The sequence below is a fragment of the Sorex fumeus genome, unplaced genomic scaffold (assembly GCF_029834395.1).
Source record: "Sorex fumeus unplaced genomic scaffold, SorFum_2.1 ptg000030l, whole genome shotgun sequence".
In the NCBI taxonomy this organism is placed as follows: Eukaryota; Metazoa; Chordata; class Mammalia; order Eulipotyphla; family Soricidae; genus Sorex; species Sorex fumeus.
In genome coordinates this window covers 9223068-9249687 of record NW_026606087.1, presented here as the reverse complement: position 1 = coordinate 9249687, position 26620 = coordinate 9223068, and the positions used below count along the sequence as shown (strand labels likewise).

The 26620-nt window shown below is 49.5% G+C and overlaps 2 protein-coding genes and 2 non-coding genes across 6 annotated transcripts in view; 3 read left to right on the top strand and 1 right to left on the bottom strand.

Moving 5' to 3' along the window:
- Positions 1 to 3152: 3152 nt before the first annotated feature.
- Positions 3153 to 5572, top strand: RPL27A (ribosomal protein L27a). The gene is made up of 5 exons (XM_056116059.1): positions 3153 to 3218; positions 3572 to 3635; positions 3948 to 4023; positions 4540 to 4714; positions 5397 to 5572. Exons 1-5 carry the CDS (start codon positions 3216 to 3218, stop codon positions 5523 to 5525), a joined length of 447 nt encoding a protein of 148 aa, XP_055972034.1. The 5' UTR covers positions 3153 to 3215; the 3' UTR covers positions 5526 to 5572.
- LOC130025636 (small nucleolar RNA SNORA3/SNORA45 family) lies at positions 4198 to 4326 on the top strand. Its single transcript, XR_008792766.1, has one exon. It is a non-coding gene; the product is annotated as a small nucleolar RNA SNORA3/SNORA45 family (small nucleolar RNA).
- LOC130025635 (small nucleolar RNA SNORA3/SNORA45 family) lies at positions 5175 to 5306 on the top strand. Its single transcript, XR_008792765.1, has one exon. It is a non-coding gene; the product is annotated as a small nucleolar RNA SNORA3/SNORA45 family (small nucleolar RNA).
- Positions 5573 to 12354: 6782 nt separating the features above from the next.
- DENND2B (DENN domain containing 2B) overlaps positions 12355 to 26620 on the bottom strand; it is a 198761-nt gene continuing 184495 nt past the window's right edge. For all 3 annotated transcript variants that reach the window (XM_056116022.1, XM_056116023.1, XM_056116021.1), the window contains 8 exons: positions 25970 to 26110; positions 21327 to 21475; positions 17734 to 17911; positions 17474 to 17515; positions 15678 to 15789; positions 14875 to 15114; positions 13846 to 13932; positions 12355 to 13153 (listed from right to left, as the gene is read on the bottom strand). In XM_056116022.1, coding sequence (XP_055971997.1) covers positions 13119 to 13153; positions 13846 to 13932; positions 14875 to 15114; positions 15678 to 15789; positions 17474 to 17515; positions 17734 to 17911; positions 21327 to 21475; positions 25970 to 26110 — 984 coding nt within the window. In that variant the 3' untranslated portion in view covers positions 12355 to 13118. The remainder of the gene's footprint in view (positions 13154 to 13845; positions 13933 to 14874; positions 15115 to 15677; positions 15790 to 17473; positions 17516 to 17733; positions 17912 to 21326; positions 21476 to 25969; positions 26111 to 26620) is intronic.

The window sequence follows — 26620 nt, the reverse complement described above, 5'->3', positions numbered from 1 at the left end:
TAAGGGGTGATGAAGACCATAATGCTGTGAGGTCAGAGAGGGAGTGGTCACTGAGGTAAAAACAGGGCATTTGAAGCCCAGGCTCTCTGTTTTAGTAGTTTGGTCACCTGCCAAGTCCCTCAACCTCCATGCTTCAATTTTCTTACTCATAAAATAGGTCTGATAGTGTCGACGTCTTAGGTGCATTTTGTAGACACAAAGGTATATTTAGCTATTGCTGTTGTAGACTGGAGAATTCTGGAAAGAAGCAGAATATAAAACTGGCCTAAAATACTGAAGATTTGGGATATCTACTCAAGAAAGAATGGACATTTCAGGCATGATAAAAGGCATGGTAAGAAGTTTCTATTATTTGGCTAAAATAGAAACCTTGTGTAGGGACAGTGGAGATAAGGTTGGAAAGGCAGGTGAACCATATTCTGTTCCTAATAGGGAAAATAGAAATTAAACTTTTCATTCAGTAAATGGAAGAATAAAAAAACTGGGGAAGATTAACCTGGCTGGAGTTTAAGAATGGAGGGGCATAAGAAGAGGGTCCAAATCTGAGGAGTGAGGGAGATAGTCTGAAGCACTGGGGCATGTGCTTTGCATGGGGGAACCCGTGGTTCAATCCTGGCACTGTATAGTCCCCAAATACTCCCAGGTGTGGTTCAATGCAAGGAAAGAAACAGATGCAAGGAGGGTGTTTAAGTCTACATAAGAGATATGATAGAACCTAGTACAGGTTTAAACAAGGGTTTAAACATAGGACATAGATTTGGGATATTTAGAACAAGAGGATATAATCAAAGTATATGAGAAAAAAAAAAGCCTTCGGGACAATGTTCAGTTCTCTCTGACATGACTATTGGAACAACTCTTCAAAATATAGAGTAAATAAGAAAAATGAAAGAATGTTTTCAAGAAGATCCAGCTCTTGGGATGTTTTCTTCAATCTTCTTTACCAACAAGTTATTTTTTATTGAGATATCATGATATTCTTATTACTATTTTAAGCATACAGCGTTCTCACTTTTAAGAGCACCTATATCCCTTCACTCTAGATCCCCCCTCTTCTCCTTGTCCTTGGCAGACTCAGTTCTGTAGGCAGAATCTCAGGGCTAGCAGCCCAAGCCATCATAGTGCAGTAGGTAGGGTGTTTGCCTTGCATGCAGCCAACCCAGCTTCAGTTCTCCTAGGTTCAATCCTCAGCATCCCATATGGCCCCCTGAGCACCGTTAGGGGCAATTTTTGAGTGCAGAGCCAGGAGTAACCTCTGAGTATCACCAGATGTAATCCAAAAAGAAAAAATGAAAAGAATCTCAGGGCTTATTTTCTGGAGTCATTGTCTATTCTCTTGTTTATTTATATACGATATGAGTGAAACTATGCAAAATTTGTTGGTCTCTTCCTGACCCACTTTGTTAAACATGATACTCTAGTTCCAAGATGGAGTAAAATGCAAGATTTTGTCTTTTCTTATTGCTGAATCTACTACAGAATGTCCAATGCATATCAGAAATTAATTATGAGTTTGGAGTTCTATGAGAGATGATGGGAATTGAAGCCATTCAAGAGAAGTTGATGCAAAAAGATTATGGAAAGCTACTTTGAAAAGTTGAGGAGCAAAAATGTTAGACTGATGAACATAAAATAAAATGGTGAGCAAAGGCCATGAATGTCCACCACTTGCTTTGGTCCTAGGTTTGATATCCAGCACCACAAAAATAAAATACAATAATGAATAATAAAATAATAAATGATGGATAAAGTTAGAAGAAACAAGTACTATGAACACTAGGGGGTCTATTCAATCTTGAAACTGCCCTGTGTAAGAGCAAATCTGTTGATGCAATCGACCTGAGGACTAGATTGCACTGGACTAAATCATTGACTGAAACCAAATGGACAGGATGGGTGGGGGTGGGGGTGAAGAACACCCGCTGGTGTTCAGGATTTACTCCTGGCTCTATACTCAGGGGACTGTAAGAGGTGCCAGGGATTGAACTCAGGTAAGCTGTGTGCAAGGTAAGTGCCCTACCACTGTACTATTGCTCTGGCTCCTGGCCAGTATTTGTATACTTTGTGAGGATGCTTGGCTATAAAGGGAAGAGCAAGATCAGCAGAAAATTTAAGACGTTAGCTGAAGAGAATAGAGCACAGAAAATAAGGGCACAGAGCAAATGAAGGGACCAGATCTTGAACATGGTGGATTTAAGGCAGGAGGGAATCTCTTTTGCTGTTAGTGATACAAGGGTAGCAAAGATAAGGCACCTTCATTATTACTCGTTGAACATATGCTACAGGTCAGGCACTGGGTCTGCAAAGATAAAATAACCCTGCAGCCCTTAGGGAACTTCATCCAGCAGGGCAGACCAATACATATCAATAACGACGTATGATCTTTGTACTAGATTTTGTAGTGGTACAAGGGGGGGGGGTTGGGATGAACTATGATCTAACAAACATTCAGTTTCAAGAGAGAAGCATTGCATTGCATTGGGTTCGAATTGAGCAGGGAGTCCCTGACGCAAGAGAGAGTGATGGGTGCATCCTGGGTCCAAAATTAAAATTCCGCGATTGAAAAATGCATCCGGAGAGAGAGAAAAAGAAAGAAAAAAGAAAGAGGCTGTAAAGCAACCCCCTTTATAGGTCCCTCATTGTTTAAACCGAGAACTCCGAGGTCAGCACGTGGGCAGAGAGGCGAGCAGCTCCGGGGGGGGGGGGGGGGCAGAAGATAAACAACCGACTTGGAAGGGAAACAGTAAGGCTTTTGGGGTGGTCACAAGGCCTTACTGCGGCAAGGGGCGACTGAGGACCGCGACCGCCGGGGCGGAGCCAAAGAACGAGGTTGGGCGCCGCGTCACGCCGCGCCGCCCCGGGCAGGCTCCCTGGGACTAGGGAGGCGACGGGCCCGGCTACCCGCGCCCCCCGCCCCGGACGCCGCAAAAGCTCTCGGCCTCCGAGCCTGCGCGCGGCACCGGCTCACGGGGAAAAGCTCACGGGGTTGCGCGAGACATCCGGACGCGGAGCCCGGTGGCAGACGCGACTGACAGCCAAGGAAAAGGAAGTGAGTGACAAAGCCCGCGATCTCTAGAGAGCCGCGACGGAAACACGTCCCGCCCCGGCCCCAACCCCGGCCCGCCGCGCCGGAAGTGAGGTCTGGCCCCGCCCCCGAGCCCGGTACCTCTCGCGAGACTTCGCTGGGTCCGCCCTTTTTCGTCTCGCCGGCCAACATGGTAGGTTGCTCGTCTTCGCGTCTCTGCTTCGTTGCGGGTGCGGGCCGAGAAGCAGCCCACCCTGGCTCCCGTGGCAGCCTTCCGTCGGGCCGCCGCGGCTGGCCGGAGAGCCAGCATGGGCCCGGATCGGGGAAAGCGGCGCGAGCTGGGCGCCGGGTTCGGGACTCTCGGACACGCGGGCCAAGGCGCCAGGGCGCCACCCTGATGAGGCCGCGCGGGCCCGGCTTAGCCGGTTTCCGCAGCTGGCGGGCCCCCGGCCTCTGGCTCATCGGGCCCCTTGCGGGCCGCCAGACACCGCCCCCGACCCCCACTGCCTTAAACCTTATCATCACCGAGCGCTTTTGTTCACGCAGCCGTCCAGACTGAGGAAGACCCGGAAACTCAGGGGCCACGTGAGCCACGGCCACGGCCGCATCGGTAAGCCCCGGGCTTCGGCTCGGCCCTCGAGATGAGGGTGGTCAGAACCGGCTTTCACTTGATGGCTGGCCAAGAGGATTCTTGGAGCATCTCTGATGCTTTGTGCAGGCAATTGGAGGGTGGGGGCCGCGGTGGGGGAAGTGGGAGTTGGAAGCGGGACGAACTCCCGAGCCGCGGTCCTTGGAACGAGAGTCGTTTGTTGTCTGGAAGCAGAATGAATAAATCCAGGGTGCGGGGTGGGGGTGGAGGGGGGAGAGCATTTGCGGATAGAGGTGACAAGGCGCCCTGAGCCACGTGGCTTTGTTTCTGCAGGCAAGCACCGGAAGCACCCTGGAGGTCGGGGTAACGCTGGTGGCATGCATCACCACAGGATCAACTTTGACAAATAGTGAGTTTGCTTGGACTGCTTCCCCCCCCCCCAGCCGAGGTCTCGGTCTTTGGAGGCGGAGGGTTGGCCCAGGACGTCTTCGCCGCTCAGTGAGCCGCCCACAGCTCCTAAGCCGTGCCTGTTGCGGGTTTTTACAGAAAAATAACACTTGGTCTGGCGGGCAGAGAACGTGTGCTCGAGACTTAGAGTCACGCCTAGGTATCCTGTTGCCTTGGTGTGCTAGAGTCCTCGAAGAGTAACTGCTGACCTTATTCACTGGCTGTGGCCCTCATGGCATAGTCAGTCACCGGGTTAGTGACATGTGCCAGGTTGACCTAGAGTCTCTTGAGCCGGCCAGTGAGAAGATGGCATAAATCTAATTGAAAACTTGTTGGGGAAAAAAATACGAACTCGTTGAATTTCTACGAAGTGCTGTCAGGTGATCTGAATTCTGCAAGACTTTCTGCTCAGCATACTTTAACCTTTTTAAGGGATGGAGGTTACTGGAAAGGCTAAATTTTCTTTTTTTCTCCCCAGCCATCCAGGTTACTTTGGGAAAGTGGGTATGAGGCATTATCACTTAAAGAGAAATCAAAGCTTCTGCCCAACTGTCAATCTTGACAAACTGTGGACCTTGGTCAGTGAGCAGACACGGGTTAATGCTGCCAAAAACAAGACGGGAGCAGCTCCTATCATTGATGTGGTGCGATCGGTAAGCTAGTTGAATTATTCTTTGTTTTCTATGGGTTCTTGGATCCCCTCGATAGAAGTTCTATTGTAAGTAGACTGTTCCGCAGATAACCGATTCAGTGTATAAAATTGAGTGTTCAGTTGTGGTTCATGCTATTTGAAGAGTAATTGTTACCCATTTTGTTTTTACTTGGAATATTTATCCCACTCAGTAATCTACTCCAGTGGTCATTACCCTAGTTTATATGGGTTTGCTGTTCTCACCAGCTTTTATCAGTAACTTAGCCAGTTTCTGTTCGGTTCTGGGTCTTCCCAGATGTCCCATGAGCTTCAAAGATGGAAGCTGAAAAAGCATTCGTTTAGGCTTATCGCCCTTTCAGTCTAGTTATTATCTCTTGAGTGGTTTTAATAACCAGATTTCTCCGAGAGAGCCGGGAATGTGGTTTTCCAGTTTCAATTGGTAATTGAGACATTGTGCGTTAGCCGAGACTTAGAGTCACATCCCGACACCTTGCTTGTCCTGGTGTGCTAGAGTTCTCGGAGAGAATATGCTGATCTAGATTCACTGGCGGAGGCAACCAGTGCCCCCGTTAGTGCCCAGGTCAGAAACATGCCTTTCATGGCTCCTAGATGGAGTGACTCAAGCATCTAGTGTCAGGGCATTGCTGCCTAAACTGGTGTATTGTAAATCTCTTCTTTTCTAGGGCTACTACAAAGTTCTTGGGAAGGGAAAGCTCCCGAAGCAGCCTGTCATCGTGAAAGCCAAATTCTTCAGCAGAAGAGCAGAGGAGAAGATTAAGAAAGTGGGAGGGGCCTGTGTCCTAGTAGCTTGAAGTCACCTAAAAGAAGGATCATTAAATGCTACACTGCTTTTCTTTTACTGTCTGAATGTAGGTTCTTTGGTACCCCCTCTATCCCTACCTGTACATGGAAACCTAATGGTTGTAGGACTAAAGGGTAAGAGACTTCTTGGACTCCAGCACGTGAACCATTTATAAAGTGAGAATAACGAGTGGGAGAACGTAAATTGATATCCACTAGATCCTCAGTTACATTGAGTGTACCACGGGGTTCATTGGGGCTTTAAAGGGAAAGGCTCGATTTTAATGTTACATGGTCTTAACAAGTTTGGGAGCCATGCCTGGTGGGGTTGAACTAAAGTTGGCTACGTGCAAAGCCTTCTGTACTCTTTGCCAATCCCTCACAGGGTTTTGATTGATCATGTTTTAATCTATTAGTGGTTTGGATTCTTTTTGTTTGGTTGCTTTTTGGGTCACACCCAGTGATGCTCAGGGGTTACTCTTGGTTTTGCACTCAGGAATTACTCTTGGAGGTGCAAACCTGGGTTGGCCACGTGCAAGGGAAGCGCTGTACTATCGCTCCAGCCCTGTGGTTTAGTGTGTTTTTTTTGGGGGGGGTCACACCCGGCGATGCTCAGGGGTTAGTCCTGGCTCATGCACTCAGGAATTACTCCTGACAGTGCTCGGGGGACCATATGGGATGCTGGGAATCGAACCAGGGTCGGCCATGTTGGCTGCATGCAAGGCAAATGCCCTGCCCGCTGTGCTATCGCTCCAGCCCCATGGATTCTTAAAAGCTATCAAAAGTATGGCTTCTCACTCAAGCATTGGAATCTTTGTGTTCCAGTGAAATGTGAGCCAATTTTCTGTAGTCCAGAGTGAATCCAGTGGAGAAATGTTTAACATTTATATCTCTTACAAAAGGGCTGGAGTGATAGCACAGCGGGTAGGGTGTTCGCCTTACAAGCGGCCAACATGGCCGACCCGAGTTCGATTCCTCCGCCCCTCTCGGAGAGCCCGGCAAGCTACCGAGAGTATTCGATATGCCAGACACAGTAACAACAAAGTCTCCAATAGAGACGTTACTGGGCCCGCTCGAGCAAATCGACGATCAACGGGAGGGCCTTTACCTTTACCTATCTCTTACAAAAAGTTAATGATTGTGTGCAGATAAAATTAGATCTCAGAATATTACAGGTTCTTAAGATTCTGATAATTCTTGAAACTTGGCAACTAGTACCCTGACCAAAGAAATAGGATGGCATTTAAAACCTCAAACACTACTAGGTTTTGTGGGAGGGAATAATAAGTGGATTTGCATCCTCTGGTACCAGTAGGAAAGTCTATTTTTAAGACGAACCTATAGCTATGGGTGGGTGTACAATTTGCAGTAATGACCAATGCCTGTTTAAATAGTAAAGGAAAAGAAATAGGTTAAAATTGGGTGTAAAAAAATCAAGGTCAAAATTTAGTAAATGTTATTTACGTTTAGTCTCATTTTTTCACACATTAAAGATTGAAGTAAATGTCCCTATTTAAGAATTGGGTGGGTTGTATAAGTTAATTAATGGTGCATTCAGGTAAACCCTGGTATGATTTTCTCCAAGGTGACTTAAGAATAGGGAAGAAAAAACATGCTTAGGGAACCAAGTTAAGCAGATGTGGAGCTGTTAAGTGGGAGAATGTGTTCTGGTAAAAAGAACTTTGACACATGGACAGGAGTTGGTGACTGAAATAGAGTGACAGGCAAAATGGTTATGTCTGAAATGTAGAATTTAGGAGTAAAAAATGATTTTCCGTTTCTATCACCAGTTTCCTCCTTAGAAATTAAAGTTTGTCATAGCCCAGATTAGAACCAGTCAGACTGTGTTATTTGAATTGTTGGCCACTTTGGACTGTGCTCTTAGCTAATTTGCAGATCAGAACTAAGGTCAGCTACATGCAAGGTTTTTTTTGCCCAGCCCTTCCCATCCTGGAATGAAAAACTATGGATTGTTCTGGGGGACCACAGCTAGTGGTACTCAGAGCTTCTGTACTCAGGGATCACTCCTGGAAGACTTGGAACCATATGAGGCACTGGGAAGAGAGCCTGGGTCAGCAAGGCAAGTGCCTACTCTGGCCTCTACTAGGTTATTTTTGAGCCTTCAGTTTGTTCATTTACCAATATTTAGCTAGTGACAATGTAGACATGCTGATTCTCTGTAGGGGCCAATAGGCCTCTTAAAAAGATTGGTGACAGGTTGGCTTTGAAATGAAAGGACTTGGAATGACCAGTTACTTTGATTGGATCAGTGGCATCTGTTAAGTTTTCAGAATTCTTGAGGCTGGCTTAATGAGAATTGGTCTGACTAGCTTCATCAATAGGCTAATGCTGTCTAAAGTGATTGCAGTGCAGAGAGGATTGATGTCTTCCTATAAGAAGGGGGTAGGGGCATCTTTATAACCCTTTAAACCCAGTGATCTGAACCTCTTACCCTCGTAAATGTCACCTAGCAGTTATTTACAGGTCTAAGTAGGGCATTCATTTCAGGTTAATTGTAAATATGCCTTGCATTTCAGTTGAAACCTGAAACACCACAGCTATTTGCATAGGTGAACCACAGCACAGAGGAACAATGCTAAAGGTTCCTCACTGTTAAATACTTATTTTTAGTTAGAAGTTGAATCTACTTTGGCTCCCTAGCCCATGAGCAGTTAGTTCTGGGAATGAAAAGCCCTGAAGCTTGGATTCAATGGAAATTTAAGTAATGGCCTTATTGCAGAGCAGGAGGTTAGCGTCATCAGTGCAGAGCTGGGCTCCTCCCTCCACTCCCACCAAACACTGGGCTAGTTGCCTCTGCCCCTCTGGACCACTTCTGGTGGGGTGTGTGTGTGTGAGATGTTCTGGTTTTGGGGTCGATGGTACGTACATAACCTCCAATCACAACTGGAAATAGCAGCTGCAGAGGGTGGAGCCAGGAGTCTGCAGTCTGAGAGGAGGAAAACCTGCGTTTCAGAACAGGAAACAGGAGCTGTGGTTGAACCACAGTAAGGAGCTGAAAATACTAGTGCAGATGCTCTGGGAAAATCAATGGGAGCGGTTGCCTCAGGCATGTAGGTGTTTGGTACCTTTAAAAGTTTGTTGAACCAACTGCATAGTTTATGATTAAAGGCGACGTGACTGGACAGAAATTATCAAGGGTTGGAAAGAACAAGGGTTAAAGGCACTTGCAAGTGGTTGACAAGAGTTTGAACCCTCAGCACCACGTGATCCCCTTGAGCACTGGGGTTACTGCTGGGCACAGAACCAGAAATAATCCCTGAGCTCCTATACCCCAATATTTAAAAAACATTTACCAAAAGTTCCCCAGTGCTGAAAATTGTATTTATGCATAAATACCATCCCATATTGGGAGGGTCAGTATCTCTGGACCCACCAGGCCACACTCTACTGTGACATGGAAGTCCCCTACATACAGCCCTTGCTCCTGGGTTCAATGTTCAAATGTAGGTTCTCCCCTTAGCCACCTGAGTGCTCTCCAGGCTCAGTATTTATGAACTCATTAAATTACAGGCACCCCCAGAGACAAATTCAGGTGCTTTGGAATGTATGACATCACACTGACTCTAGAAACTACTTCTGTAGCATTTCAATGCTGACTGATCTATTTCTCTGTTTCTGAGCCCCATCATCTACCCAGGGGCTTCTGGCTTGGTGCTGGGAACCATATTGTGCATGCTTTGCTCACCCTTCCCTAAGCTGCACACCCTTAAGCTGCGATACAATCAGGTATTTCTAGATATCTTGCAGTGTTTATTCGACACAAAAATCTTGTAAGCTCACTTTTGTTGCAGTTGTGTTTGGTTTTATTTTTTGGACAAGGCTGCTTCCAGTGGTGCTCTGGGACTAGGTAGTGCGAGGGATCAAGCCCAGGCTTCCCACATACAAAGCATGTGCTTCAGCCCATCAAGCGATCTCTCCAGCTCCATAGTCAGATTCTCTTGTGTGAGTTTTATTGTAGTTTTCCTGTACTTGCAGTTTTCTAGGATTCCAGTTATCTAAACAGAGCATACTTAAACTATCTTAAGAATATTAGCCCCTCAAAATGTTCATTTTAGAAAACTTTGTTACCAATAGTAATACCCAAGTAGAATCTCAATTACTATCTCACAACACATTTTTATCTGTTTGCATTCCTCAGTGATTCTATGTACAGGAGTAAACTGACTTCATTGTGTTTTCTAGTACCCTTGTGTCCAAGTATTTGCATATTGACGTATTTGCTACTTTATAAGAAAATACTTTTATTTCTCTCACTTTGTATCATAGTTTAAATGTGTTTAGTGGGGTTTTATATATATTGTCTATTAAGTTCATTTTTACCAGACCCAAGTGTTGCTGTAGAAGTGTTAAAAGGGTTGAGAACCATCGATCAGGAGATGAGAGAGATGTAAAAGCAAAACTTGGGGGGTTTGTTTCTGTTTGGGGTTATTTGTTTTTGGGGGGTCTGCTTCGAGCTGCACCTAAGAGGTCTTCCTGTTCTTAGCTTACGAATCAAGTGGGGCCTGTAGGGCAGGATGCTGAGGATCAAACTCAGGTCAGTTACATGCAAGGCAAGTACCTTGCTGTACTGTTTCTCCAGCTCCTAAAAGCAGAACTTGGGAGAGAGCCCTAAGCACTTTTTGCTGACTGCAAACCATGCCCTCAAGATAGAATACACCCAAGACTTTTCTTGCACATAGTAGTCACTGTACTGGCCCTCGCAACTCATTCTATGCCATGTACCAGCTCTGATTAGTAGAAGAAAAAGAATCCCTTGGGTTAATATGAGCCATGTTTTAAAAACCTACCTAAGCTCAATCACATCTAAGGATTCTTTGATACTCCACTAATTAAGGGTAGGGAAGGGGTAGAGTGAGGGGGAGGGATACTGGGAACATTGGTGGTGGAGAAGGGGCACTGGTGGAAGCTTGTAAGTCTGTATTTCACAGTGATTCATTAAAATTAAAAATTTTTTAAGGGAAGAGTAAAAAGGAGCACCTTGGGAAACATTAAGGATTATACTTTTGATTGTGATGAAGCCCAAGATGGGTTAGCAGTGATGAGTTCTAGAGGTAACTTCCCCTATCTTAGTTTACTACTGGACTTAGTGCCTCTTCCTGAAAACCACAGGATAATTATGTAGGAGGCTTTCTCAAAGGAGATGACTATCTTATAATACATACCCTCTGCTTTATGACGCAGAAAGTAACCCCTAGAGACAGATAGGGATCTGCACAAGCCTTTGTGAGGAATGGGAAAATGAGGCACTTGGGATGCAATACTGTCTTCTGTGTAAGAAGGCTCAGGTGGTAGAACATTTGTACTTTATGGTATAAATCCTGCCAGACCCAAAGTCAGTATCAATGAGGAGTTCCAGTTTAGTGCTTCATCTTGAGAATTTTCAAGATCTGTGAAGACCTTGGGTGTGCGGATAAGACAGGAGAATCACCAATGTAAATGTGGTCTACGTTGACCTAGATGGGGAAGGAATCAGAAAACTTGACTTCTCAGGGAAATATTCTCTTGTACAGACACTGCATTATTCAACTACATCATTCTGTTAAGCAAACATCTTTGTGCTTATATGAGAAGTAGATTGCTGTACCCTGTTCTTTAACATGAATCTTTGATTAGTTTTATCTGATCATGTCTTTCTTACGTATCCATGTATAGAGCTAGGAAACTTAGTATGTTCTGCCAAAAGGAGTTTAAATGTCACAGAAGCTGAACACCTTAGAGACGAAAGCAATGCTTTTCAGGACCCACTGAAGCCTAAAATCAGTTAAGAGTTAAAATTCAAAATGGAGGACCAAGTGACCTGGTTGCCTTCCAATTTCGTTATATGTTCATAATAAATTTACATAAATCACATGCATTGCAGTGAAAATCACACCCTCTCGTGTCATGACAGTTACAATTGCCATGCTAACCTTAGGCAGTGATCAAATGCAGTTAGAATCTGGGAAACCACATTCTAAAGCCCTCCTTTAAAATATGTACATTCAGTCTTATTAGTTTACCCCATTTTTAGATATAACCTAGATACAGATATTTACCGAGATATTTACCCAGATACAGTGTACTGTCTCTGGAGTATGCCCATGTTCTGATTCGTGTGTGTATTCTAGTAAACAATCCTGGTAAGAAACAGTAAGACCACTACTCTTTGTAAGTATGCCCATACTTACTCTCAAGTGTATACAATTACCTAATAAGCCTTTTTTAATAGTTTATTTCTGACTCATGTTCATTCTTATGAAGATAAAATGGGCCTTGTCTTCAAATTACAGCCCAATGGCTTTAGCCTTTGTCAGACCCATCCTACAACAGAGAGTGTCTAAGCAACCTATAGTCCCGGTCCTGTTTTCCACCTTGCCCTCCATGGAAAGCAGAACTCTGGTATACAGACTTAGGTAGGGGAGAGGAGAAATAGGAGGGGAGGAAGGAGCCTTCAGAGAGACACGGGAGGCAATGGGCTATCAAGCCGTGGGCTGATTTATTCCACTGGTGTCAGGATACCCAATGATATCTCAAAGGGCACCACACTGAACAGGAAAATGTTTTAGATTCACCTAAGAGTAGAGCCAGAGGGCAGTGAGCATTCTTTCCATCACTGGAAATACAAAATATGAAGTTAGCCTTTGGTGAGAGAAAGATAAAAGGTATCTTCTAACTCTAAAATTAGTTGTACAGTTCAGGCCAGAGAACTGTTCTTTCAGGGGAGTCAGTGACCCATACCAAAGCTAAATCATTAAGTACTCTGTTTCCTCCTGTGTGGTGTTTCATCTCCCAGGAGAGAATGTTGAATAATGAAGCCAAGGAAGACATGGGGCTCTGGGCCCAAACAACTGTACACTGTTTATTGAGAAGACCCGTAGACGGTGGGAGGAGGGATGCCCTGTACCGCATCATGGCCACCATGGACTGGGAGCTGGACCCGGAGAGCACTGGCAGAGTTGGGGAGTGGGCTTCCCAAGACTCACTGACCATCTCAAAGCTTGGAGGAATAAGAGAAGACCAGATCTAATAGCCTGGTACCAGGTCGCAAATGGGGATTGCCTGGCTTTTGCCTTTCACAAACAGGTTTATGGAAGAGAGACTATTAGGAAAAAAAAAAAAAACACAGAAACTAAGATTCAAAAAACAAAACAAAAACCCCAAATAGTCCTCCTGAATATAACAAGATAACATCTGCTCTCCAGGGCTCTCCAGACTGCTTCAAGACTGGCAAGGGGGGTGGGGGGGACTCAGGCAGGCCAAGAGCCTCCAGGGGAACATCAGTGGTTTGGCTGAAACAGTCAGCTGCACATAATTGGCCAGTCACCAGCACCCAGCAAAACTTCATCCAAGCTCAGGCAGGACAGGAAAGCACCGGCCCCTTGGGAAAATACAAATATTTACCAGACTCTCTGCTTGTTACAAAAACAGATAAGAAAGCTTACAGCAGATTATTTACAAACAGTATCCTGGGATATAATGAAGGCAGAGGTGCGCTGGCTTGGAGGGCGGGGTAGACCAGTCAGGGCAGCCCCTGGGTCCCGGGCTGTGCCCCCTCCCCAGGCTCCAGGATCTGCAAGGCACTGGACTCTGTGGCTGGGAAAGGTCTAATTCTTCTTGTGAAGGAACTTCATTTTGTTGCCTGTGGGCCAAGAGACCAAGAGTAAGAGAGTTTCTGTGTCATCTCAAACCATTACAAAGCAAAGCAAGGATCAGAGAGTCTGGATTACAGATATGGTCCAGGGCAGTGAAACACTAGATTCTCCAAGCCCTGGCCTTCATCTCTTGTGTGGCTTTGGGCAGGTTATTTAACTTCTTTGGTGTCAGTTTTCCTTTCAGACACACTATGACTCAATTTAACGGGTTGAACGCTTCAAAGAAAGTGGTCTAGAGTGATGCTCAAAATGGGGGCTACACCCCCTGGGGAGTGCTTGGACACGGTGGGGGTACTAGTTGCACAAGGGAGTGCTTTTTATTTGTTTGCTTAAAAAAGATAGTTATGAGGGTAGGAAGTTCATTTTTTTTTCTGGAAAGGGTAGTAGGCCAAATACGTTTGGGACCTCTGTGCTGGCTGGCACAAATGGAACTCATTTCCACACTGGAAGAAATGTATCCTGAAGCATCTGATACATGGGAAGTTTCTCTTGATTCTGCAGCTTGGGAAAAACTTTGCTAATGCCTTTGGAGCACTGACAGAGAAGCTTCTCTTCACCAAGGGATGACTTCCTGTTCTGGCCATACCCCGCACGGGCATTGCTTTCGAGTAGTTTGGGGTACAGATTCCCCACACATTCCCTTCTTGCTTATTTACCTCATCAGTGACAGGCTACTCACCCAAACCTCGGAGAAACTTGTTCATTCCACTCTGCTCAGTGTCTGGGAGTTCCTCTAAATACTGTTCCACTCGCTGCTCAAATAGGCCTAGTCAGAGGAACAAAAACAGAGATAAGAACAGTCCCTGCTGGGGGCTGGAGTGATAGCACAAGTGGGTAGGACATTTGCCTTGCACAAGGCAGACCCAGGTTTGATCCCCAGAATCCCATATGATCCTTTGAGTACTGCCAGGAGTAATTTCTGAGTGCAGAGCCAGGAGTACCCCTGTGCATCGCTGGGTGTGACTCAAAAAAGAAAAAAAAAAAACAGTCCCTGGGGGGAAAGGAAGTAGGGCTATCTTTCTGAGGAGAGCACTGGGCACAGATCCCCAAAGGGGAGAAGCCAAGGGCCTGTAATTGTAACTTAGAGAAAAATACAACCATAAATCAGCCCCTCACACCATAATGGTCATTGAGGACACCCAACAATGAGCATCTTCAGATCAACATTCCCTCAGGTCAGGAACTGTTGACCTGAGCTCCTCCTTTCAGAGCTGACTCCCAGAGATCTTTTTCTTTTTTTTCTAGTTACTTTGAGGGCACTCAACCATGTTGTCCCAGAAGATCTGTTGGATGAAATGGTCAGTATTCACAAAAGAAAGAATAAATCTGATCTCGATATGTTTAAAAGCCCGAACATGAACTGAGCTGATAAAGAAATAGCTCAATTGTCAAGCGCCCTCCTAACCCTTGGCTCCCCCCTGAACCAGCTTCCTGAGGAGGGCTAGGAGGCCAAGGGTTGGTTCTTTGGTGGTACTGAGTCTCGTTCTCTGACATGGCTCCTCAGGAAATTGCGAAGGCCATTTCTAGGATAGAAGAAGGCGGCTCCTTTGGGAGCAAGGATCAGTGGAAAATGGATGTTGGGAGGCCTGGCCCTCTCTGAAATGCGGGAACTTCCCTCTCAGAGCCCAGCTAGCCAGCCCTACAGGAAGAGGAGAAGGCAGAGAAGTGGGCATGAGCCCCAACCACCAAATCTTGTGGCCTTCCTTACCCTTTGCCCGACATTTCCTTAGCTCCCTGTCCTGGATGAAGCCAGCAAACATCTGCGACTCCATAAAAACCTCCAGAAAACGGCGGATGCTCTTGGAGGCCACGGACTTGCGGAAGGCCTCTCGCTGGAAGGCCCTCTCCCCCTTCTCTGTCTGGGCCAGAAAGAGGGAGTAGTGGCCCACTGTCTCCACGAAGAAACGGATGAACACCTCTGACACCAGTCCATTGAGGGTGTTACATTCTGCAAGAGAGAAGGAGATCTTTGAGGCCCAGGGGAGGAAGCAGCGGCCCGCAGCCGACACCACCTTCCTCTCTCCGCTGAGCTTCAGCAAGAGCTACGTGTCCCTTCTTGAAACGTGCTCTTGTGCTCGTGGGCGTGGTTGGGACCCACGAGCTGGGAGGCTGGAAACAGTGCTCTGAACATGGATGCTGGTGTGGCCGGAAGCAAGGTCTGAGACGGAGGAGTATCTGGTTTCCTGTCAGCATGAACCATCATCGTGGTTTTCTGCTCCGATGTCCTGAGAATTCCAGGGGATGGGCAGGGCGGCAGCCTGCACCACCCTAGTAGCAGCCAGTGTTATTTGTGTTTCTGCACTCTGCTGACTGAACCTCACAACACTTTTCTCTCTGAAGACCCAGTCAAACAGGAACTCCTTAAAATCCAGCATAGAAGATTCTAGGCTTCTGTGAATCTTAGGTCCTTCGCCTGTAGCCTCACAAGCCAGAAAGGGTCCGGGGCACAGAAATGGGATCCTGACCTAGAAGGCTCAGAGCTGCTTCTGCCCTGGTACCCCGCTGACTCACCGTCATCCGAGTCGCTGTCGGAGTCCTGAGCGATCAGCTCGTTCTTCCTCTCCAGAGCCTGCTCCAGAGCCGCCTGTAACTTCCTGGGTAACAACGTGTCCTCATCATCCATCTGTGGAAGGAAAAATGGGTAATATGACAAGGACTGAGCACTGGCCCCATATACACTGGGTATGGCCCCACACCTACATAACAACACCCTGAAGAGCTTATTTAGTCTTATTTTCCCTGTTACTGAGAAACCCTGGTAATATGGTCAACATCATTTTAAGTTGAGAAATTCAGGAACAGGCAAGGTCAAGAAAGGTCTAGGTCACAGAATGTGGTAGCACTGGTGGCATTCCGTTCCCTGGACTCAGAGTGGGGCTCCCATTCCACACCGTGATGACGTCTGTCTCCCTGTCTCTCTATCTTCATCTCCATGAGGAAGCCCTGTTGACTTGGGCCAGGAAAGCGGTGTTTCCTGTCTAAGTGTGACGCGAGGCTGTCGTTTCTGTCTCTTCTGCCTCAGTGCCTACTCCTTGCTACCCCATCCCAGGCTGGGCAGACCTGGCATTCAACAGACACAGCACTCCCTGAAGGGGGCATTCACCGTGCTTCTTTAAAGCAAGCCAGAGAATGTTTTGCGACTGAGCGATGACTGTAAACGTTTACATTCCAGAGCATTCTACAGGTCCTGGGGAACCCTCAGCAACAGTTCAGGGCAGGTGCATTTTCAAGATGAAGACTGTGACTCAGAGAAGTTCAAACACTTATCCAGGAGCTCGCAGCTCCCAGGTGCAGGGTCCTGCATTCCAGTCTCCGGAGCTCTCAGCTGAGTGCTCCACTCTCTTGCACTGCCATTCAGGCCTGTGATCTAGCAGGGGGACCTGCTGCCACCACAGTTCTCGGACCTGCTGCCTCCCCACCCCACCCCCCAAGTCTGTCCTGTGAATCTGTATCCCAGAATAGAATGCGCAACAAACAGGCTGAAGTGGTGGATAGATGCTTGTGGCAGTGTTTGTATATGTGTGTGGGGGGCAAGGGTGGAAGTGTGTGTGACAACATGTGTGAGGTGTGTGACAGTGTTTTTGTGGGGTGTGTGACAGTGTGTTGTGTGTTGTGTGTGTGACTATATGGGGTATGTGTGACTGTGGTGGTGTGTAGGGTGTGGTGTGATGTAGCAGTATGTGGGGTGTGGCACTGTGGGGTGTAGCAGTGTATGGGGTGCAATGGGAATAGTGTGTGGGTGGTAACTGTGTGGGGCGTGGCAGTGTGTGGGTGTAGCAGTGTGTGGGGTATAGCAATATGTGGTGAGGTGTGTGTGTGTATGGTGGTGGGTGGGGTGTGGGAGTGTGGGGTGTAGCCTTGTATGGGGTTCAGTGGTAATAGTGTGTGGGGTATGGCAGTGTGTGGTGGTGTGTGTATGGTGGTGTGTGGGTGTGGCAGTGTGTAGGGTGTCGTGGGGTGTATGTGTTCATAGTGTGTGGGTGCAATAGTCTGTGTACAGTAGTGTGGGATGTAGCGGTGTGTGGTGGTGTGTGTATGGTGGGGTGTGGGGTGTGGCAGTGTGTGGGGTGTGGTGGAGTGTGGGTGTAGTAGTGTGTGTGGTAGTGTGGGGTGTGGTTGTGTGTGTGTGTGGGGTGTGGGGTGTGGCAGTTGTGGGGTGTAGTGGTATGTGGTGATGTGTGTGTATGGTGGTTCGTGGGGTGTAGTGGTATGGGGTATGGCAGTGTATGGTGGTGCCGGTGCTGGGCCCAGGTGAAACCAGCATCCCCCAGGGCCCGCTGTATCCTGCAGCATCCTTCTCTGCTTACCTGTCGGATGAATCGGTCCGATCCCAGATTCACCATCAGGGCCTGAGGAAAGGAGTGAGTCCTTAGCTCTGGTGGGGGGGGGGGGGGGGGTCAAGGTGTGCCCCGAGCCCCTGCCCCTCAGCCCCTGACTCCCAGGGTCAGCCAACAGAAACAGCTCCAGGCAAGAGAAAGGCAGGAGAGGCGCTTCTTCACTCAGGCACGGGGCCTCACTCTTTTCCTTCCTGACCCACTCCCAGCCCCAGGTCCCCCCCACACCTCACCTCCTCCACCGGTAGCTCCTTCAGCTTGGGGAGGGAGCTGGAGAGCAGGCCGACCAGGAAGGGGGTAGGACAGCAGACGATGTCGATCATGGAGGCCGGAAGGACGGGAATGAAGGTATGTTGCCAGGAGAAGGGGTAGAGCAAGGCCACCACGGCATGGGAGCAGCTGGATAAGGTACTGGTGACAGAGAGACAGTCCCGGAGCTCAGACCCAGCACTGGGACAAGACAGTGCTCACCTGCTTAGGCCTTAGGCCTTGCTTTCATGTTCAAGTATCTCAGTGTCATCAGAACGATAATGGGGCTTGCCCTGGGTCTTGCTCTAGACTGGTAAAAGCCCTCGCAATTGCCTCTGGCGGGGGCCTCATGCTGCTCCTACCCTCTGTGGAAACTCCTCCTTGAAAGAGCCATGCATGACAGGAAGGTGACACTATAACACACAGAGGTCTCCCACAGTCACCCCCAGAGCTCCCCAAGGCGTAACTCCCTCTGGGAGTATCGCCAGAGAGTCCATGGGATGGCTGGGTGGAAGTTCAGCACAGCCTCAGCTTGTGAGAGTCAGGGGGTCTGGGAAGGCCAACTTGCCAGTTCCCCTTTTGCCAGCAGGGGCCACCAACCCGAGGGTCAGTCGGACTATAAACAGCAGAGCTGGGGCATGGCCCTTTTTCCTGTCCCCTGCTCTGCCCTCCGTCATTGCTTCCTGAACGCCTGCACTGGAGAAACGGGCCTCCTGAGGACGGGCCCACAGGGTTGCTGTGCAGTCATGCCTCTCCCGGCCTGGAGGGGGCTCCAGGCCTCCGCCCCGGAAGTCATGGATTCTGCTGGCAAGAGAACCACAGGGGACAGGAAGGAAAATCCCTCTGGTACCAGATGGGCATGAGTGTGCCAGTGAGGGCTGGTGTGGGAAGAGGAAGTCCCCCCCAGCCTCCCCCATGGGGACCACGTCACAGCTGAGCTGGATGGAGGTGGACACTTCAACCCTGCCCAACTAAACAAAAAGGTCCCGGCTGGGCTTGGCTGCAGCAGGGATTCTCACACTTATGTGGCCCCAATCTATATATATTAACAAAACAAAACAACAAGGGGCTGCGGAGATAGCACAGCGGGTAGGGTATTTGCCTTGCATGTGGCCAACCTGAGTTTGATTCCCAGCATCCCATGTGGTCCCCTGAGCACTGCCTTAGTGCAGGGCCAGGAGTAACCTCTGTGCATCGCTGGGTGTGACCCCAAAAGCAAACAAACAAAAAACAATAAAACCAATTTTCTAGAAGGGCCTCTTGCAAGTTCCCGAGGGCTGTGCCTTGCTGGTTTTTCCCGTCACCCAGTGGATACTTAAAACACTGCTGGTCCTTGAGGGGAAACACAGGGGTCGGCCCTGATAGGACCTGCAACTGGGAACAGCATCTCTGCGCCCTCAAGAGACCTGGCTGAAAAGGGAGTGGCTCAGAAATCTCACAGAGACACAGGAATTTCTACCATCCCCTCAGGTGGGGCTAAGTCCTGAGAGCCAAGAGTCTTTATACAACTGCTCAGGCCCAGGGCTGCAGTAAGCCCCAGAACTTCACTCCCCAACCCCACCTTAGCATGCAGACAGCAAAACTAGACTAAAGGGGTGAAAGCTTGAGGAGAAACCAAAAACACTGTCGCTGGCCTCAGTCAAGCCTTCGGGCTTTCACCAGGCCTGGCCTGCCTCCTCCCCAATCAGGAACAGGAGCAACGGGCGGGGGTTCTTTTAAAGGCCCCTAAGACTGGAGGAGCCTGGAAGCCACCCCAGGTCAGGAGCAGAACCTCTGGAGAATTTTCCTCTCACAGAGGTCCTGGAATGCACTCAGGGCAGCTACGGCCTTCATAAACAGTAGCTGGATGCAGAGTCCTCAGGAGCTGGTCTGAGGGTGGCGGCTCGGCTCCAGGCAACGGAATGGACTATCAAGAAAAGCCACCTCAAGGTCAGGGTGCTGTTAAGGGCACCCTTGTCTGGTAAGACTGGAGCATCACAGCTAGTGGACAGAGGACATGGCTGGTAAAGGCAGCAGGTTCAGTGCTAGGGGGAGGCCCAGGAAGTGGCCATACGTGTCAAGTTCCTGCTGCCAAGCTATGATCCTTCCCAAGAACTGAGCTTCAAGCATCCACAAGACCCACAATACCTCTGGGGTCCGGAAACAGGAGGCTCTGACTGCGGGGTGGGGGGGCACTTGGGGACAATCAGCCACTCAAGGTTTATCTCTTCCTTCCTTCTCTGGGGCTGACTGCGAGCCTGGGCTTCTCCCCTCAGAGCCCTGAGAGTCTGTTTCTCTTGCTCCTCTCAGAACCCCTTCAGATACATGGAAAGATCCTTGGGACTCCCATCTTCTGCCCATTCTCAGCTCATGGCATTTGGCACATGGTAGGAAGCCTAACGTATGCCTAAATGACCGAATTCCCCCACTGAGGAAAAACCACTGCTTCTTGGGGTGGATCCTTTGACCGAAAAACAAAAACAAACGCCACTAATTTGCCAAGATTTCATCTTCCCTCTGATGGTATCCCCACCCCCAGTCCTTGCTGTGGTCTGAATATCTGTGCTCCTCTAAATTCCTATGTTGCAACCTAAGTACTGCAAGAAGGCAGCAGAAGGTGGGGCCTTTGGGGGCTGCTGATAGCGAATGGGACTAGTGATTCTGCAGAGACCCCAAGCTCTAAGCTCTATTCGTTCCTCAGGTGAGGCCTGATGAAGCCTCCCCAGAACGTGACCATGCTAGCCTCGGACTCCAGACTGCAAAAAATCAAGTTCGCTTATCAGCCACCATGTCTGTGACATTTTGTCAGAGCAGCCTGAAAGGACACTTGGAAAAATCAGACAAACCAAAACAGTTCCACAGGAACTCTGCCATATTTCTAACACTGCGAATGCCAGTATTTCGGAGTAAGGCTGTGATCCTCCGGCTTGGCTCCACTCCTAAGCCAGCTCCTTGCTCACTCACTGGACCTACACTCCCTGCTAGCTTTTTCTGTTTCTAGTTTGACCAGCTAACTTCCTGCAACAGCTCTCCCCAGCGCTCCCACACCCTTCCACAGCCTTTGTCACGTGTTGCCCACTGTCACCTGTCCAGATGACACCGTCAACTGGCCCCTGGCCAGACATCTCAGAGGTCCTTCCTCACAATATCTTCCTCACAGTTGCTCTTCCTGTGCCCCTCACTGCCAATTCAGCCTCCTCGGAGAGCGCCTCACCTCCCACTCTGAGGGAAATGCAGCCTCAGTCAGAAATCACCTCCACTTCTTACCTTTTTCCAATTGATGTCTGCCCCTGCACAGCCTTTGTCTCTCCGCCCATTCTCAGACCAAGTCCCTTACTGAATCCTCAAAACTGTCACCTTATGTGTTCTAGTTAAGTTCCTTCCTCCAGGCTTTGCTAACTTTTCCTTCTCCACTGGCTCTTTATTCTCTCTGTCTGTCTGTCTGTCTGTCTGTCTCTCTCTCTCTCACACACACACACACACACACACCCCATGCCAACATCACAACAGCTGACATCATCAGGGCTGGCCTATGTGCCCTGGATTAGTTAACAGGTATGTCTTTTCCTCCTCTTCCCCCTGCCCCGTGGGGCTATACCTGAGCTTATCCGCCACAAAAATGACGCGGCGTTCCAGCAGCAGCGAGGCAAAGATTCGGATGAGCTGGCGCACACTGAGACAGGTAAAGAGGCACTCGAAGTCCACATGCTCCAGTCGGGAATCCATGGGCCGCCGCAGCTCCAGCACCTGCGGGAGAGCAGCAGGAAACACACTCAGGCAAGCTTAGAGCTGAGGGCTACACAGTGACAAGGCTCCAACCTCCCTCCCTACCCTCTCTTTTCCCGTGCACCCCACAACACCACAGGACCCCTCTCTGTGCCCACAGTAATTCAAATCTCCAGCCTGTGAGCAAGATGGTTGCGTGTAGCTGCGGGGAGCTTCCAGCAGGCAGCAAATGAAGGGACAGTGGCAATTTCTGAGGAAAGGCGGGGGCGGGGGGCGGCGGGGGGGGGGGGGGGAAGCCGGGTACCCTCAGGGATCAGGAAAATGTGGGCCCCACACAGCTGTCTCTAGAGAGTGCCTCTCTCCCCACCTGCTCACTGCTGCAGGCAGAGGTCTTGGCCCACATGGACCAGATTCCCCAAGTGATTCCTGCTCCCCAGGCACAGGAAGAGCGGAGTCTCCCGGACGCTATTCTTACCCGTCGCTGAACAGGCGCTGCCAGCAGCCCTGTGGCCACGTCCCCTCCCTTTCCTGCTGGAAAGAGTTTCCTTCCACAGGCTATGTTTGTCCTGCCATCCTGTCCTCTATCAGTCTGTCTCATCGCTGTGCCAGGGACGAGGCCAACACCAGGAAGGGCTGGCTATCCATAACCTTGCCCGGAAGCAGGACTCTCATTATCAGGCCCAGCCGGGCTCTCTTCCCTCGGAGGGGGTTGGAAGGTCAGTGGGACAGCTCGAGGCCGCTCCCCGGGGCAGTGGCCTGCAGGAGGGACCTGCAGGAGGAAGAGCCCTGGGAAAAGCTACTGCAATGAGTCTGGCGGGGCCTTGTCCTTGCACCTGCACCCCTCTCACATGGGGCGGCGTGGAGGTACCGGACTCCTGTAGCCAGGGCAGACAGTTCACTTTCTCCTGCGGCCATGGAATTTATGGCTCATCTTTTCACTGGTTTCCTCGTCTCAGTTTTTCCTTTTTGTCCAAACAACTGAAGTTCTTTTTTTTTTTTTTGCTTTTTGGGTCACACCCGGCAAAGCACAGGGGTTACTCCTGGCTCTGCGCTCAGGAAATACTCCTGGCGGTGCTCAGGGGACCATATGGGATGCTGGAAATCGAACCCGGGTTGGCCGCGTGCAAGGCAAACGCCCTACCCGCTGTGCTATTGCTCCAGCCCCCACAACTGAAGTTCTGATGCAAGTTCCACCCTAGAGATTTGCCCCCATCCCTACCAGAGATGTGCACACTCAGCTCTTTTTCCTTCTGTAAAAAACCTGTGCTCTTGTTTTCTGTGTCTGTCTGTCTGTCTGTTAGCCTGTCTGTCTCTCTCTCCTCACATTTCTTTAAGTAATTTTCTCTAAATAAAAAATCTTACTTCAAAATTAAATAAATGTTAGACAACTGAAATTATAACTCCAAGCTCAGCACTCCTCCCTTTGGACTCTTAGCAAAGCAGCAATATGGACGTAAGTCACACTACAGATCTAAGTACTGGGCTGGAGCAATAGCACAGCGGGTAGGGCGTTTGCCTTACACGCGGCCAATCTGGGTTCAATTCCCAGCATCCCATATGGTCCCCCAAGCACTGCCGGGAGTAATTCCTGAGTGCATGAGCCAGGAGTAACCCCTGAGCATTGGCAGGTATGACCCAAAAAGAAAACAAAACAAAACAAAACAAAAAAACCCAAGATCCACATACACGCTAGGCCAGCACTGGACGGCAGCAACAGTGTGATGTCCGACACATATGACATGGCCATGAGCATGACCGCGGGAACAGTGAACCACAAACACACCAGAGGCTGTGCAGGGGCCTCAGCCTGAGGACATCCAGCCCCACAGCTGAGCTCAGGGCCTGGCCAGCTCTCCTGTGCCCAAGGCCACTCAGGATACCTCGAGCCACCCCAAACAAGGCAAAGAGAAAAGCAACCTTTGGTCCCGGGAGCCCACTCCCATTTGCTTTCTTCTCTGTCTGCAAAAGCCGAACCCCTTTGACAGCTGATGACCCACTCCCTCCTCTGCTGGGCTATCCCCACTTGCATCCAAACGCAGCCCCACCCACCCCCTACCTAGAATTTTTTCCTGCCACTGCCCCCAACCCCAACCCTTCTGAAATTCACCTTTGTCGAGGTAGACGGACTCCATGACTCCTTCCTCCCAGAGAAGCTCCTCTGCTCTGCTCTGCCCTTCTATGAGGTGCCTCTAAAGGTCGGGGCCCCACAGGACTGAGGACCAGAGCCCTGGGTTCTCTTCTCTACCCTACTGACACTCTTTGCTACCAAACATCTACTCCAAGGTGTTCTGCAGGTCATCTCAGATGCCATAGGTACAAACCAAACTCTGCCTGTTACCTGCCCACCCTCAGGTGCTCCCCTCTCAGCGTATATCCAGGAAGCCAGGAGTTCACCTTATAGCCCCCCTCACACACTTAGTCCCTATTCCCATTCAAACAAACTGCTACTGGTCCCAACGCTAACATATAGCACTGTAGCACTGTATGTAGCACTATCCTCCCGTTGTTCATCGATTTGCTCGAGAGGGCACCAGTAATGTCTCCATTGTGAGACTTGTTGTTACTGCTTTTTGGCATTTCGAATACGCCATGGGTAGCTTGCCAGGCTCTGCTGTGTGGGCGGGATACTCTTGGAAGCTTGCCGGGCTCTCCAAGAGGGACAGAGGAATTGAACCCGGGTCAGCCATGTGCAAGGCAAAACGCCCTACCAGCTGTGCTATCGTGGTGCGCACATATCTTGGGTGGTGATGGCTGTTCTTAGTTGGTGGAGTGATCTGTCTGGTTAATTCCGATAACGAACGAGACTCTGGCATGCTAAATGCTAACATACAAAACAAATACAGCTACTTCCCTTATAACCTCAACCACTCATGAATCCTAACCATTATCATCTCTTCCCTGCACTACAAGTGTATGTCAGCTATTCTCCCTGTTTGCACATCAATCTCTTAGCCTTTATTCTCACATAGCAACCAGGGAGAGCTTTAAAAAAAAAAAAAACGTGTCTCAGATTTTTTTTTTGTTTAGGGGGTTTCATATCATACCCACCACTGCTCAGGACTTACTTCTGGCTCTGAGTTCAGGGATTATTCCTGGAGGGGCTAGGAGGACCATGTGGGATGAAACCCTGGTCAGCTATGTGCAAGGCAAGTGCCCTGCCCACTGCATTACTGCTCCAGCCCCTCATATCTAAGATTTTATCATAACTCTGGCTTTAGATAAAAATCCTCGACTCAGGGGCTGGAGAGATAGCACAGTGGGTAGGGCATTTGCCTTGCATGCAGCCGACCCGGGTTCGATTCCCAGCATCCCATATGGTCCCTCGAGCACCGCCAGGAGTAACTCCTGAGTGCAGAGCCAGGAGTAGCCCCTGTGCATCGCCAGGTCTGACCCAAAAAGCAAAAAAAAAAAAAAAAAAAAAAAAAAAAAAAAAAAAAATCCTCGACTCAGGCTCAGGAGAGAACTGAAATGGTTGGACTGCATGCTTGGCGTGTAAGAAGCCAGGGTTCAAACCCCTAGCACTACATGATCCTCCCAGCCCTACCAGAGTAGCCCCCTGTTCTCCCCCACTCTGGTACTGCTGGATGAGGCCCCAAAGTAAAAGAAACAAACAATTAGAACATCACTTATTCTTTTCCTTTTTTTTGGGGGGGGGGTTTGAGTCACACCCAGCGATGGTCAGGGATTATTCCTGGCTCTGCACTCAAGAGTTACTCCTGGTGGTACTCGGGGAACCATATGGTATGCCAGGGATCGAACCCAGGTAGGTCACATGCAAGGCAAACACCCTACCCGCTGTACTATCTCTCCGGCCCCAGCAGAACTTGTTCTAAGAGTAGAGTAGACCATGATCGGCTCCTTTCCTGCCTGCTCACCCTGCTCTTCACCCTTCCCACCTTTTTGCAGTTCAAAGCATTTGACTTTGCAGATAGTGTTCCCACCAGCTAGAATAGACTCCCTTGGAGACGGGACTCATGTCCTTGTTGTTCTGCTGCCACCTCCTGATCATGCAGTCGGCTTGATTCACTATAGGTCCCTGGTAAACATCCTTCTTCAGCAGAGTCCTCCCTCTGCCCCTTACCTAAAGCATCATCCCGTTACGCAAGCATGGGATGCTGCGTGCCACCAGGCATCTGAGTTATCTACGTGGCAAAGTTTGTTCTTCAGTGCCAATTCCTCCTGCTAGATGGACAGTGGGGACACCCTCTGGGTTTCGCTCAAACTAGACTGCTTCAAGCATGATCGGCCCCCGACTGGGAGAGAGTACGCGGTGACTGTTTAACCAGCAAACCAAAGGCAGCCGGCTGGAATGCAACCAAGTCCAAGGTCAAGGTCAAGGACAGCCCTGAGGAGCTGCTCTGAGTTGGGCAACATCGGCAGTTCTGTCATTCACCTTCTCGGTCCTGATCAATTAAGTACACAGACATGGTGAATGAGCCGCACCTCCCAGGGGTCAAGCAACCTTGGCCAGTCAGCTGCCCCACCAGCAAGAGAAGAGGAAGTAGAAATCCCTACCTCATTGCCAGCACCCGGCAGGAAGGTCTTCACTTTGATGGTCTTCCCTGGGGCAGGGAAGGGCGACTCCATGAGACTCCTCATGAACGGATACACCAACGCGGCCGAGATCCCCCGCCGGCGCTCCACCTCATCGAGAACCTGTACCCACCATCAGAGGCCCAGAGAGGACGCCGCATCAGGGGACTGCCCTTTCCTGCCTCCTGGGCAAAGAAGAGGGCAGCCTGACCCCTGGCCAGCCCGGACCCAGCACTGGGAGGAAGGAGGACTCTCTTGGCAGGGTCCTCGAGAAACTCTGCCGCCTGCCTTGGCAACTCAGCGCGCCTGCTCTGCTCTCAAATGAGCTCCACCCCACCCCAACCCCAGCAGCCAAGCGGCTGTGCAAAGGAAATAGCGCTTGGGAGCCAGGTTGGTCAGCCTCTGCCCCGGAGATTCTGGGGCTCTTCCCGTGGCCTGGATGGCTGCAATGTCAGCAGACACAGCTGGCACGGGAGCCGGGGAGGTGACAGCTGGCCTGGCCTGGGATTCTGGAGGGAGCCAGTCAGAGAACTCTGTCTGTCTGTCTGTCTGTCTGTCTGTCTGTCTGTCTGTCTCTCTCTCTCTCTCACACACACACACACACACACACACACACACACACACACACACAGG